This window comes from Conger conger, chromosome 1 (assembly GCF_963514075.1).
Source record: "Conger conger chromosome 1, fConCon1.1, whole genome shotgun sequence".
Taxonomy (NCBI): domain Eukaryota; kingdom Metazoa; phylum Chordata; class Actinopteri; order Anguilliformes; family Congridae; genus Conger; species Conger conger.
Window position 1 is genome coordinate 28,924,244 of NC_083760.1, and position 12,079 is coordinate 28,936,322.

Sequence of the window (12,079 nt, forward strand, 5' to 3'; positions counted from 1 at the left end):
TTCTCACCATCCACAGCTTAATAGGCAGTGAGCATCAAGGCATATTGGTTTAGGAAAGTAGTGGACTGGCTTGAGGGTTGCTAGTTCAAGTTCCAAGTCAGCCACTGCATATTAGGGTATATAAGTACTGTAAATGCAGTATTTATTTATGATGTGAGCTAGGTAAGTAACCGTTGGGTTAGAGCATCTGGAAATTAAATAGTGGAGGAGCGGGTTCTCCTCCCTTTCTTGTTGTTTGATAGCAAAAATGGCTTCCCTGTCGCCAGGATTTGTGGTTAGGTTCACAGTAAGGCAAACAATTCACGTAGGCCAATGAGCTAAAGCATTATGACCACTCGCAGATGAAGCAAATCATGTTGATTATCTCATAATAACGGCGCATTTCAAGCTCTGGGATATATTAAATGGGAAACAAACCGTTGGTTCTCATAGTCGACTTGTTGGATGCGGGAGAAACGGGCAAGCATAAAGACCTGAGCAATTTTGACAAGGGCCAAATTGTTATCGCCTGATGACTGGATCGGAGTATCTCCAAAATTGCATGGCTTGTAGGGTGTTAGCATTGGTGAGTACCCACCAACAGTAGTCCAAGGAGGCACAAACCATGAAGCGCCGACAGGGTGTTGGGTGCTCACGGCTCATCAATGCATGAGGGAAAGGAAGGCTATCCCATCTGGACCGAACTGACAGAGGGGCTGCTGTGGCACAAGTCGCAGAAAATTGTAATGATGGTTAGGTACAGTGATGGTTTTAATGATGATTAGGTGCTGCGTAGGTGCAGACCGGTCAGAGTGCCCATGCCAACCCCTGTCCACCGTCAAAATCGCCTACAATGGGCATGCAAGTGTTGGAATGGAAGAAGATTGCCTGGTTCGATGAGTCCTGTTTTCTTTTGCATCATGTGGACCGCCGGGTACATGTTCACAGTTTTATCTGGGGAACAGATGGAACCAGGATGCGCTGTGGGAAGAAGTCAAGCAGGTGGAGGGAGTGTGATGCTCTGGGAAATGTTCTGCTGGGAAACCTAGGGTACAGGCATTCATGTGGATGCCAAACATTGTTGGTCCAAACATTGTTGTGGACCAGGTACACCCCTTCATGGCAACAGTATTCCCAGATGCCAGTGCCCTCTTTCAGCAGGATAATGCGCCCTGCCACACTGTACAAAATGTTTGGGAATGGTATGAGGTGCATGACGGAGAGTTGTCCTATAGGACTACTCATTCCTCACTGTAGTCCTATAGGGCTGTCTCACTTCAGTCATTCTTCACTGTAGTCCTATAGGGCTGTCTCACCTCACTCATTCTTCACTGTAGTCCTGTAGGGCAGTCTCAACTCACTCATTCGTCACTGTAGTCGTATAGGGCTGTCTCACTTCACTCATTCTTCACTGTAGCCCTGTTGGGCAGTCTCACTTCACTCATTCCAGTGTTTTTATTAATCCAATAATCACGGCCTTGTCTCAGGTCCTGACCTTTCCCGCTCGCGTGCCACTGTCTACAGGGTGTGGCCATGGGGTGTGAGGCAGCAGATGGACCTGGGAGTGATCCCTCAGTAGGAGCGCTTAAAGGGTTATCTTGGGTAGGGGGCTGAAAACTATGTATTGACCTCGGTCTGGTAACAATATTCTGCCCTTTGCTTTACAGTCTGTCTTTCATATTTATCCTTCAGTATTTGGTGCTGAATATTAATATTAAATGTTATATTAATATGAATATTTGACCTTATTTGTCCTTCATTTTAAGCAGTTTGCTACTGTGGAAAATATTAGCTTGTTTTAAGTTACTGTTTGAAATCTTGAAACTGTCTTACGTCATTGGCAATATTTTTGGATTGTTTAGCAAAAAAGTAATAGAAATACGATTTTTAGTCTCAAGAACTTAAATATACTTATGTATGGTTCTTTCTTGGTTTTTGTAGTGCAGATGCAGATTTTATGGTGAAAACAAAAACAAGCATTTACTGCGGTGGCCAGGAGCAGAGTTGAGAACCCATGGTATACACACTCAAGCAAACCGGATGCTTCTGTACGATAAAAATGCAGGTAGATGCAGGAAGGAATACTTGACTTGTGGGTGAGCAGTTAGCTAATGCACTGCATAAAACCCCAAGGGTGTGACATTTTAGTTAATTGTCAAACCTACTACTGTGTCATGGAAAACACACCACCTGGTACTTCAGTGCCAATGCCAAAAAAGTGAGCGTACCCCTCAGCAATGGCGAGTCGCACACTTCAGTCTACTCTCACGGCAGACCTGTGTTTTATGTTAGGGACTCCAGATGGACTGTGGGCCATACTGGCTGTGTGCCACAGTGTTGTTTACATTGCTCATTCAGAGCAGCCAAATGGTTGATTAAGCTAAGCTACTTTATGTCCCCTAAGCTTATCTAAGAGCTTTTAAAAAGGATTTGTTGTGTTTTTTTTCAGCGAAGCTACATCCACAGCTTTAACTACAAGCTTTTGGGCTGGTCATTGATTAGCCGTGTGAATCAGCTTGCAGCGGGCAGGTTACAGCGAGTTGGGCGACGCGTTAAGGTTCACGTGGTGGCGCACGGCTTGTGTGTGGCGAATTGAACATGCCTCTGGAGGGTAGTGCGATTCGGTTTATGGTTTGACGGGAGCTTGACGCACGTTATGAGTTCAAAAGTGCAGCGGCATTGTGTGTTACATGAACTGCTTTATGGCAAACATGATCATGACAGAACAAGCGAGGCACACGATGCAGGTCTTTGATACAGTGCAAAACTGCTTGCTTCCCATATGTGGCCACTTCCAGTAGGAGGAAACTGCACTGTGGCATGGGGGTAGTGGATGGCACTAGCTTTGAATAGCTAATAGGCTGGCTACTAACTGAGGATAGCTACCGATCTCAGGTAAATCTGAGCCAATAACATTTAAGAATATAAATATTGGTGCTGTATGAAAATGTTTATTTAAAAAAATGATGGACCAATGTGTGTCCGGCAAGATGCAGCTGATCCAAAACCGGACTGCATGGCTCAATGATGGACGTCTAGCCACAAGTCGATGTGCAAGTATAAATACTGCATCTTGCATCTTTGTTTTTCACGGGTCCATGCTTATCTTAAAATTTGGGCACTGTTATTTGTAGGTGAATAACTATGGTTTCTGTAAAAAAACAAAAAAAACAAAAGTCTGACCTCCCCTGAACTCCTAGAAGGGAGGTGCTTTGAGGTGTGTACTGCATACTGCCGAGGAGGGCTTAGTCCCTTCGTCGACATACGGACCCCGGAGGTCAGGCAAGTAATCTGGGCTTACAGAGCCCACAGCCATTCCGACCGGGAGCGCCATCGGAGTGGACAGTGGCCGGAGCATCTCGGAGTGGGACTATCACGCCCCCTCCCCCGTGACCCCCCCACCCAGCGGGGCCGATGGCCGCCGGACCCTGCCTCTACCTCTCCGCTCTGATGGAGATGTTCGTGCGGGACCACCCTCCGGCCGAGGCGCTGTGGGCCATCATGGCGGTGCGCTGGTTTTGGCCAGAGGACGCGGAGGAGAGGGACGTGTGCCTGAACTTCGCCTTCCTCTGCCTGGAGAGGGCGCTGAGGGACAAGATGACGCGGCTACTGCAGGGCGCGGTCACCTGCTCCGCCTGCCGCCGCTCTGAGGGCGTCGTCGTCAAGGTAGCGCGTGGCAGGTTGCGTCCCATTTCCGTCAGGTCTGGTTGAGCAGACACCCATACTGTTGGCCGTTTGTTTGGGTTGCTTTGTTGCTTATTCATAGGTTGTCGTGGTGGTTGCAGACCTAGGTCAAATACGTTGTTGTTTTGGATTCAAATACTTTTCTGTACAATTCAGCCAACCAAGAGGCAGGGTTTTGCGCTTTTTGAGAGTATTTTGTGGGTTTTAATATATCTGACAAGCTCAGTAAAGAGTAGATAAGTATTTGAATCCAAAACAATTATGTATGGGTAGTAGGTCTGCATTTTTAAAGAAAACCAGCACAAATACCACTGTACGGAAGGATGCAGTGCCCATTTCATATATAAATAAGCCCAAATATGAGTGGAAAGGCTTGTATAGGTTGCAGTATTTGTGGGGATTTATGTGATGTTGCCTTTCGGTTATCATCTTTGAGCACTGGACAGTAATGAAGAACAAAAAACACTCCTGAACTTAGGAATTGATTCTGGTCTGTCAGAGCCTTGTGCCCTTGTGATATGATGGTGTTATGGCAGTTCTAGCAAGGTTGTGGTGTTATTGTGAGTTTACACTGTTTGAGTAGTGTCTCTTGGTATATTTGGGGTCTATGTGCAGTGTTTCTTTGACCCTGTTCTGAAAAAGAGGGTCTCAGCATCCTTGTTTGTGTGTGTTTGTGTGTGTGTGTGTGTGCATCTGTGTGTGTTTGCGCATGTGAGGAAATGAATGTGTTTACTCATGAATGTGTGCATTTATGTAGGTCTGTATTAAAGCATGTGTGTTTATTTGTGTGTACATGTGTTTGTCTGCACGTTTGTGTGTGCGTGCATGTGTGTTTGTGTCTAAATGTTTGTGTTTGTGTGTGTCTGCATTTTTGTGATTATGTGTGTGTGCATGGGAAATACCCGCCTAGTGTAATGCCCGCCAGCTGACATACAGGGACATTGTATCACAAACTGCTTCCCACAAGCTAACCCTGTACTGTAATTACCGTTAGTCCCTGCTGCGGTGCATCTGCGAGGGTCTGTGCTTTCCAGGGAGATATCCTGTTCCATATTTATGTATTTCATAAGGATGGACTCAATTAACCATGAATGTGTTGTGCAGTACACGTATCACATGCAGTGCAGTGTGATGCTATGAGTCAAGGCTGATCTCAGAATCTCAAGCTAAAGTGACATAATCGTCTCCCAGCCAAGCCAATGATAATAATGCTGCATGACTAAAGTCAAAAACTCAACAACACCTTTCATTCTGGAAAAAGCCCAAAAAAGCTAACTAAGTTAGACAAGCTAACAACTAGCTTCAACTGATCAAACAACAAACTGATCATGAAGGAAACATACAGTAATATAATGGAGAATTCCAAACAAAAACACCCAAAATGCCAGTTGGCTTGAAGTCGGTACACAATCTATTTAAAGGGCCAAAGCTGGAAACAACATTGTAGGAAGCATACAATTTTATATACCAAGTGGTTTGCTGCATCATCAAAGTGTTGCTATTCTACATTCAGGCAGCTGTTTATCCTTGTCTATCAACCTATTTATTGTACTTCAGCTTGCTTATTTGGCGTACAGAATGTGAATGTGTGTGTTATTCTGTGTCACTGTGGATGTAGACATTATCAGATACATAACAGAGAAGAGCAATAATACTGCGCATTTTAATTCACCTTTTTTTCTTTTTAACTCAAAATTTTACACAGCCTGTTATCTGTATATTAAGGTTTATAATCTGTGCATATACAGTGCCCTCCATTATGGTAATGGTGGAGTGAAATTTCTTATTTTTGATATACTACACTTAAAGATTTGGATTTCAGATCACAAGATGAATATGAGACAAATGGTCATTACATGGACATACTGTATTCTATTGTACTATTTTACAGAAGCTGCTGTTTTTGTGCTGAGTCCCCTATTTATTTTGGGGGTCACTGTAGAGGTGTAAAAAGAGCTGACTGAAATAGCTTTGCAAATGAATTTGAACTTGAGCGGTCCCTTTGGGCGAACGTATGTCGGACGGCGCGGTCCAGTTGCGCAGAGCGTCGGGGGAATTCCCTCGGGGAACGGGTTCTGGCGCGAATCCGCCGCGTGATTGATGAGCTGCCGCCAGGTTCTGGGGCGGCAGCAGTTCTTCGCCAGCGCCCACCCTCGCCGAACGCCTACCGGCATGCGATCGATGCGCACCGCCCTTCAAAAAGCCTGCCAGCTTCTTCCCTTCTACCCAAGCGGGTTTCGCTCTGAGGGGCTGGGGCGGGATGTGAAGGCGGCGGGAGAGGGATGTTATGTGAGCGGTAGGTGTAGCATGCGGCCCCTCCCGGGGTGGCCGGCTGTGGAGGAGTGACTGCTCGCAGGCCCAGTGAGCACTGGAGCCTGGCGGTGGCAGCCCTGGGGCTTGTGGGCAAGCTGCCCTTCCTGGTGAGTTCCAGCTGATGCTTGAGCTGTGGGGGGGTGCCAGAGAGAGAAGGGGGGGCCAGGGATGTGGAGCATTGCCTGGAGAATATCAGCTCCTCATTTTACTGGCCCTACATCGTATTGGTTTGGCATGGAATTGGTGGTGAAGTGCGGCATAGTAACTGATCTGTGTGGAACAGACTTTGCATTTTACTGGCTCGTATTTTAGGCTCAGCATAGAATCAGACCACTGAGACACTGTTTATATTTTATCAGCTCAGTGTAGTACTGACGGTTGTTTCAGCTCAGTGTAGTACTGACAATTGTTTCAGCTCAGTGTAGTACTGACAATTGTTTCAGCTCTGTGTCATACTGACTGTTGTATCAGCTCTGTGTCATACTGACTGTTGTATCAGCTCTGTGTCATACTGACTGTTGTATCAGCTCTGTGTCATACTGACTGTTGTATCAGCTCAGTGTAGTACTGACTGTGTTGTTTCAGCTATGTGTAGTATTAACTGTGTTGTTTCAGCTCTGTGTAGTACTGACTGTTTTATCAGCTCAGTCTAATGCTGATTCAATGCTATAGTGATGTATTCCCAGGGGAAAGGTAGGGAGTGAATTAACAATGTTTGAGAAAGAGAAGCAGTTACAGGAACTGCACAACAAAGCCACAGAATGTTGATTAAACCTGTCAGCCATGTCTGTCCTTTGACTTTAGATGTGCCTGCTCATCAAAGAGCCCTCTTCTTCTGTTTTGGTTGAAGCCTTGTCTATGGCAAATAAACTAGGACAAATATGACAAAAACCTGTAGTATCTAGTTTTCTTTATTTAGACATACCTTCTCATTGTATCGTATTTTATGCAATTCACTCCACGATCAAAAAAAGAGGATGATGAGGATGAAAAATGATACCTTTAGAAAGAAACTGCATTTTGAATTGATTCAGTTATAGACTGAAAGGTGAAATCAGTGGTCCTGCTCACCATTTGTTGAAAACATTAAATTGAAAAGCAAATGGCAAAGGGCCAAACTGGTATTGTGTTAAAATAAGTTAAGTTATGGTATAACTTAAATATTGGTTCATGAACCTTAGAGTAACTGATAATGGGATTAACTGAAACAAAAACCACTACAGTGGATCCCCAGGTCTGTGTTTGAAGGCCACTGGCTATAGTTGTGTTACAAGCACGTGATTACTCTGCCCTTCTCTCTCCCACAGAGCATGGAGACGGCACGTACAGTGTACCACGCCTTCCAGGAGGGCTCCGGGGGCCTGACAGAGGGCCTAAAAGATCCTGCCGGGCCAGAACCCGGCCCGCTGCGCCCCTGCCCCCGACACCTGTCCGCCACCGAGCGCCTGCGCAAAGTCGTCCAGGAGCTGCTGGACACAGAGAAGTCCTACGTGAAGGTACGAGCCAGCCCCACACGGTGAACACAGGACTTCCCCTCCACCCCCAAACCCTGACCCCCCCCCCGCTGTGAAATCCAGCTCTGCCAGCTTGACCAGCTGGTCAAGTTGGTCATAGGTCTAGTTGGGTATTGGCTGGTCAACCAGCATGGCCAAGCTGGTCATAAATTTGGTCTAGCTGCGTATGACCTGGTCAACCACCAACAGCTGTTTAACAGCATAGCTTGAGTTGGTCAATCCATGTCAAGCTGGGAGCTGGTCTCAACTGGCAAACCAGCTAAACCCTGTTGAGCTGGGAGCTGGTATGAGCTGGTCAACCAGCTACCAACTGTTTCAAAACATAACTTGAGCTTGTCAAACCATGATAAGCTGGGCGCCGGTCTGACCTGATCAACTGGCTATACCATGTCAAGCTGGGAGCTGGTCTGAACTGGTCAACCAACTACCAGCTGCTTCAAAACCTAGCTTGAGCTGTTTTTTCAGTAGGGATGAACCCAACCCCTGCAAAAATATCTATGTTTAATAATAATAAAGAAAGTACAGCACTTGACTCAGGTCAGATTGAAGTTTACAGTGGCTTAAACAAACAGGCCTAAACTGAAGTGAACAAAATGGCTGAAGTCAGAGGAGGCAATGACAGGCACAAACATTAAAGCAGGATAATGATATCCAGATGGACATATAAAGTCCTGAAAGAATAAATAAAACCTGAGGGGGATGTTAATAAGTAAATTGGGGGATTGGGGGAGGGGGACTTCTTCATGATGTGGGATCCAGATGTGCCGGGAGTATAATTATAAATGATGATTATGATAATTACGTAATAATTATGTGATTATAATTATGAGGCGTCTGAATTGCCTCTCTCCTCTCCCCGTCTGGCAGGACCTGAGCTGCCTGTTTGAGACGTACCTGAAGCCCCTGGAGAACGAAACCTTCCTCACGAAGGATGAGGTACGGGCGAGCAGTGGCGGGGGAGGGCGGTTTTAACGTCCGGATAGAGTGTTTCATCCTCATTACTCTTTGGCTTTGGCTCGGTTTATACTGAAGTAGGGCTGTGCGGTACATCAAATCGTTTAGCGCAATAAGAACAATCTCTGGCAGGTGGCAGTAGGTTTCGTTCCTACTTTTCCTCTTTAATCATACGCATCTCCAAACCTCAGTGAAATGCTTCCAGGGGAGAAAAAACATCACTGGTATCTATTCAATGTTGGTTAACTTACACAGCGCTTACATTTTTGCTCTTGTCATCATGTTTTTATCTACCTCCTGGAAACAGCATGGCCCTATTGCTGTCATATCAACATGGAAAAGATACGAGTGACATTTTTTTCCCACTTCGGCTCAGAAAATTGTGCTACCGCATCAGGTATGATAAAATAAAAAAAGACTGAAAGAAATCTAACACCGCATGCCGGAGATAGTTACTGCACTTACAAAAACAAATTGTTATACCTCGATGGCTATATCGCCCAGCCCTAGTTCGAAGCATTATCATACACACTGCATTTCTTGGCACCAGCATTGCAGATAATGGTCCTGGTTATGGCCATATTGTCAATAACCTGTTTACATGCGTCGTTAAAACCGGTGCGCATTGTTATACATAGTCTTCAAATCTGAGTATCGCAAATAAGCCCTGTTAAGAACACTGATGAAATTTCCTGCTAACTTTATTGGTTGGAGAGAAGCTCACTCGTACATTATTTTGTGCTCTTTAAAAAAAATATTTTGCTAAATGCAAACTAGGTTGTGAGTCATCCCTATCATTTCCTAATTTCCGAGAAACTCAGAAGCTCTGAAACTTTTTCAAAGATATTGCTGTAGCAGTATTTTCTTTCGTCCAGACATTGCATAAGTAACTGAGAGATAGAAATGTCTCGCAGTCGTTGCTTGAATATTCAGATCAGCAGCAGAATATGAACTGTAAACATAGTCATTGATCAATGTTATTCCTTTAGTGCTACATAGAGCATAAAAGTGTGAAGTATTCCTCCATGAACAAAATAGAGCTACAGTGGTATTGATTGGATGACAGTTCCTGTGGGTAGTGAGTAGATTTCACCCAAGATGGCCCTGTCTTGTCACATTTTTATTTGTTTTTTTATTTGTTTTTACAGCCACCTAGAGGGGTGTAAGATGCTGTGTCAGGTTTTAAAAATGTTCTGGTGCAAAGAAAAAAAACTGTGAGCTGGATGCATTCTGCTCTATGCTGTGTGTGTCAATGTCAGACCAAGTAAGTAATTTTTTTAGATTCAAATACCTTTCTACAGTTTACTGAGCTTGTCTGGTGTATTGAAACCTATCGAATACTCTCCTGGCCCTCTTGATTGGCTCATTCACACCAGGTAAGATCAGTTAACCACAGAAAGGTATTTGAATGTAAAACAGTTACATATTTGACCCAGGTCTGGTCAATGTCACACTGGTGGTTCTTGTGTACTAGCACTCCTTGTTGTGTGGGCATTATAATGTGTTTTAGCACACTCCATTAGCTCAGGCGGTAAGAGCAATCGTTTGGCAGTCGGAAGGTTGCCGATTCGATTCCCACCTTGGCCGTGTAGAAGTGTACCTGAGCAAGACACCTAACCCCAAAATGCTCCTGATGTGCTGGCTGGTGCCTTGCATGGCAGCCAGTCGCCGTTGGTGTGTGTGAGTGTGTGTATGAATGGGTGAATGAGAAGGATTGATTGTACAGCGCTTTGGATAAAGGCATTTGTATAAATTAAGCCGTAAGGTGCGATTCACACTCAGGCACGATATGAGTGTGGTAGCATACTGTTGACACAATAAAATTTATATTCCAAAAAGTTATAATCCTGGAACGGAGGCGTCTGCTGTTAGCCTCTTACTTGTGCAGAAAAGTTTTGTTTGACGTGGTTCCAGGTGCAGTAGCTCTATTTCAAAATGATCAGCAATCTGCATTTGGCCTACACAGCATGAAACGTGTGAAATTTAACAGCCCATTCCTACCATCTTGCAACCGTTCCTTCGCTGTGAGTTATTCTGAAATTATGACAACACTGAAATACAGGGGTGAACACCACTAAATGTGTTACTGCTATAAAAAAAGCGAAACATTAACATTTTGAATTATATTCAGAAACTCCTATTATGTAAAATTGCAGAACTGTGAGATTGGTCGGTTGCAGGACCATCTAAATCAGTTACTGGCACCTGCCACCAGATTAAATACCCACCTCTTCCACTTTCAAACTTCATCTTCAAATTGAAGCTCTTCATGTAATCATAGATATTAGAGATGTAATAATAGATTATGTCAGTCTTGTTGAATATGTTAACAGTAGAGTTGATTACACTGGTACTGACTCTTAAGCACAAGACATTTTTTGACTTGTAACAACTGATTTCAGTGTATTTAGTTAATGTTGTTTTACTTTGTAAGTCACCGTGGATAAGAGTGTCTGCGAAAATGAATGTGCTGGAATGGGTGGATGTGTTTCTGATGGGAGGTTTTTTCACATGTTTTCCGATGCCCCCCACCGCAGATGGAGAGTCTGTTCGGAAGCCTGCCGGAAATGCTGTTCTTCCAGAGGGTGTTCCTGCAGACCCTGGAGGAGAGAATCACCTCGCCTCCGGACCTCAGCACCCTGGAGAGCCCTGTGCATTTCAAGGTAGTGCCTTACTTTAATAATACATTTAAAATTTAGTTATTTTGATGAAAATGTTATCCTAACTGACTTACAGTTGATTAGACTAAGCAGGGGACAATCCTCCCTGGAGCAATGTGGGGTTAAGGGTTTTGCTCAGGGCCCAACAACTACATGGATCTTATGGTGGCTACACCGAGACTTGAACCACCAACCGTCCAGGTCCCAGTCATGTACCTTAGCCACTAGGCCGCATGCTGCCTTTCCAAACCCCAACCCCACCCTTCCTCTATGTTTTGAGAACCAATAAAACTTTTATTAAAGATGAATAATTTAAAGATAAAGTGCTTCTGTTTGGATTTTAAGGTAGCGCCCTCCCCCTCCTCCCCCATGTCTATGGCCTTTTTGTGTGAAACTGTCAACAAATGGTGAAAATAGGGAGTACTGGGTGACTCATCCAGTAGTGAATGGATATACCCTATAGATCCAGTCGGCAAGAGCAGACATATCCACAAAATCATCATAACCTCTCCAGGCTCAACCACCGAGGGGGAAAGTTTGGCAGAATTTCCAAGTCTTTAAATGAGCATAAAATGATGATGTTTTTGTGACCGTGTCCACTCTTGCCGACTGGATCTGTGGTCCGGAATCGAAACCCCACTGAGGTGATGGCAGTAGCTACACAGTAGCATCGGCAAAGGCCACGAGCAGTCGGTCCAGTTGGCCAGGTTCCGCGGCTCATGGCTCTGTATCGACCCCCGGTGGTCGTTCAGGACGTGTCTTCCTCTGACTCACCTCTGCGAGCTCGGCTTGAGGGCTCCAGCGTGAAAAGCAGCAGATGGCAACATCACATGCACTGAAGGAGAGCGCGTGGTCTCCAGCATCAGCTGAATCCATATATAAAATGGGGGGGGGGTGGGGGAATAACCTGAAAAATCATTCATGAAGCCCTGAACTCCATGTGCTCGTGAAACACAGTGGCAGCTTTAAAGGTAC

General features: G+C 45.0%; 1 protein-coding gene across 3 annotated transcripts in view; it reads left to right on the forward strand.

Annotated features, from left to right (window-relative positions):
- The window catches only part of tiam2a (TIAM Rac1 associated GEF 2a), a 77,332-nt gene that overhangs the window by 52,317 nt on the left and 12,936 nt on the right, over nt 1-12,079 (forward strand). For all 3 annotated transcript variants that reach the window (XM_061247659.1, XM_061247669.1, XM_061247653.1), the window contains exons 16-18: nt 7,284-7,472; nt 8,358-8,426; nt 10,982-11,107. In XM_061247659.1, coding sequence (XP_061103643.1) covers nt 7,284-7,472; nt 8,358-8,426; nt 10,982-11,107 — 384 coding nt within the window. The remainder of the gene's footprint in view (nt 1-7,283; nt 7,473-8,357; nt 8,427-10,981; nt 11,108-12,079) is intronic.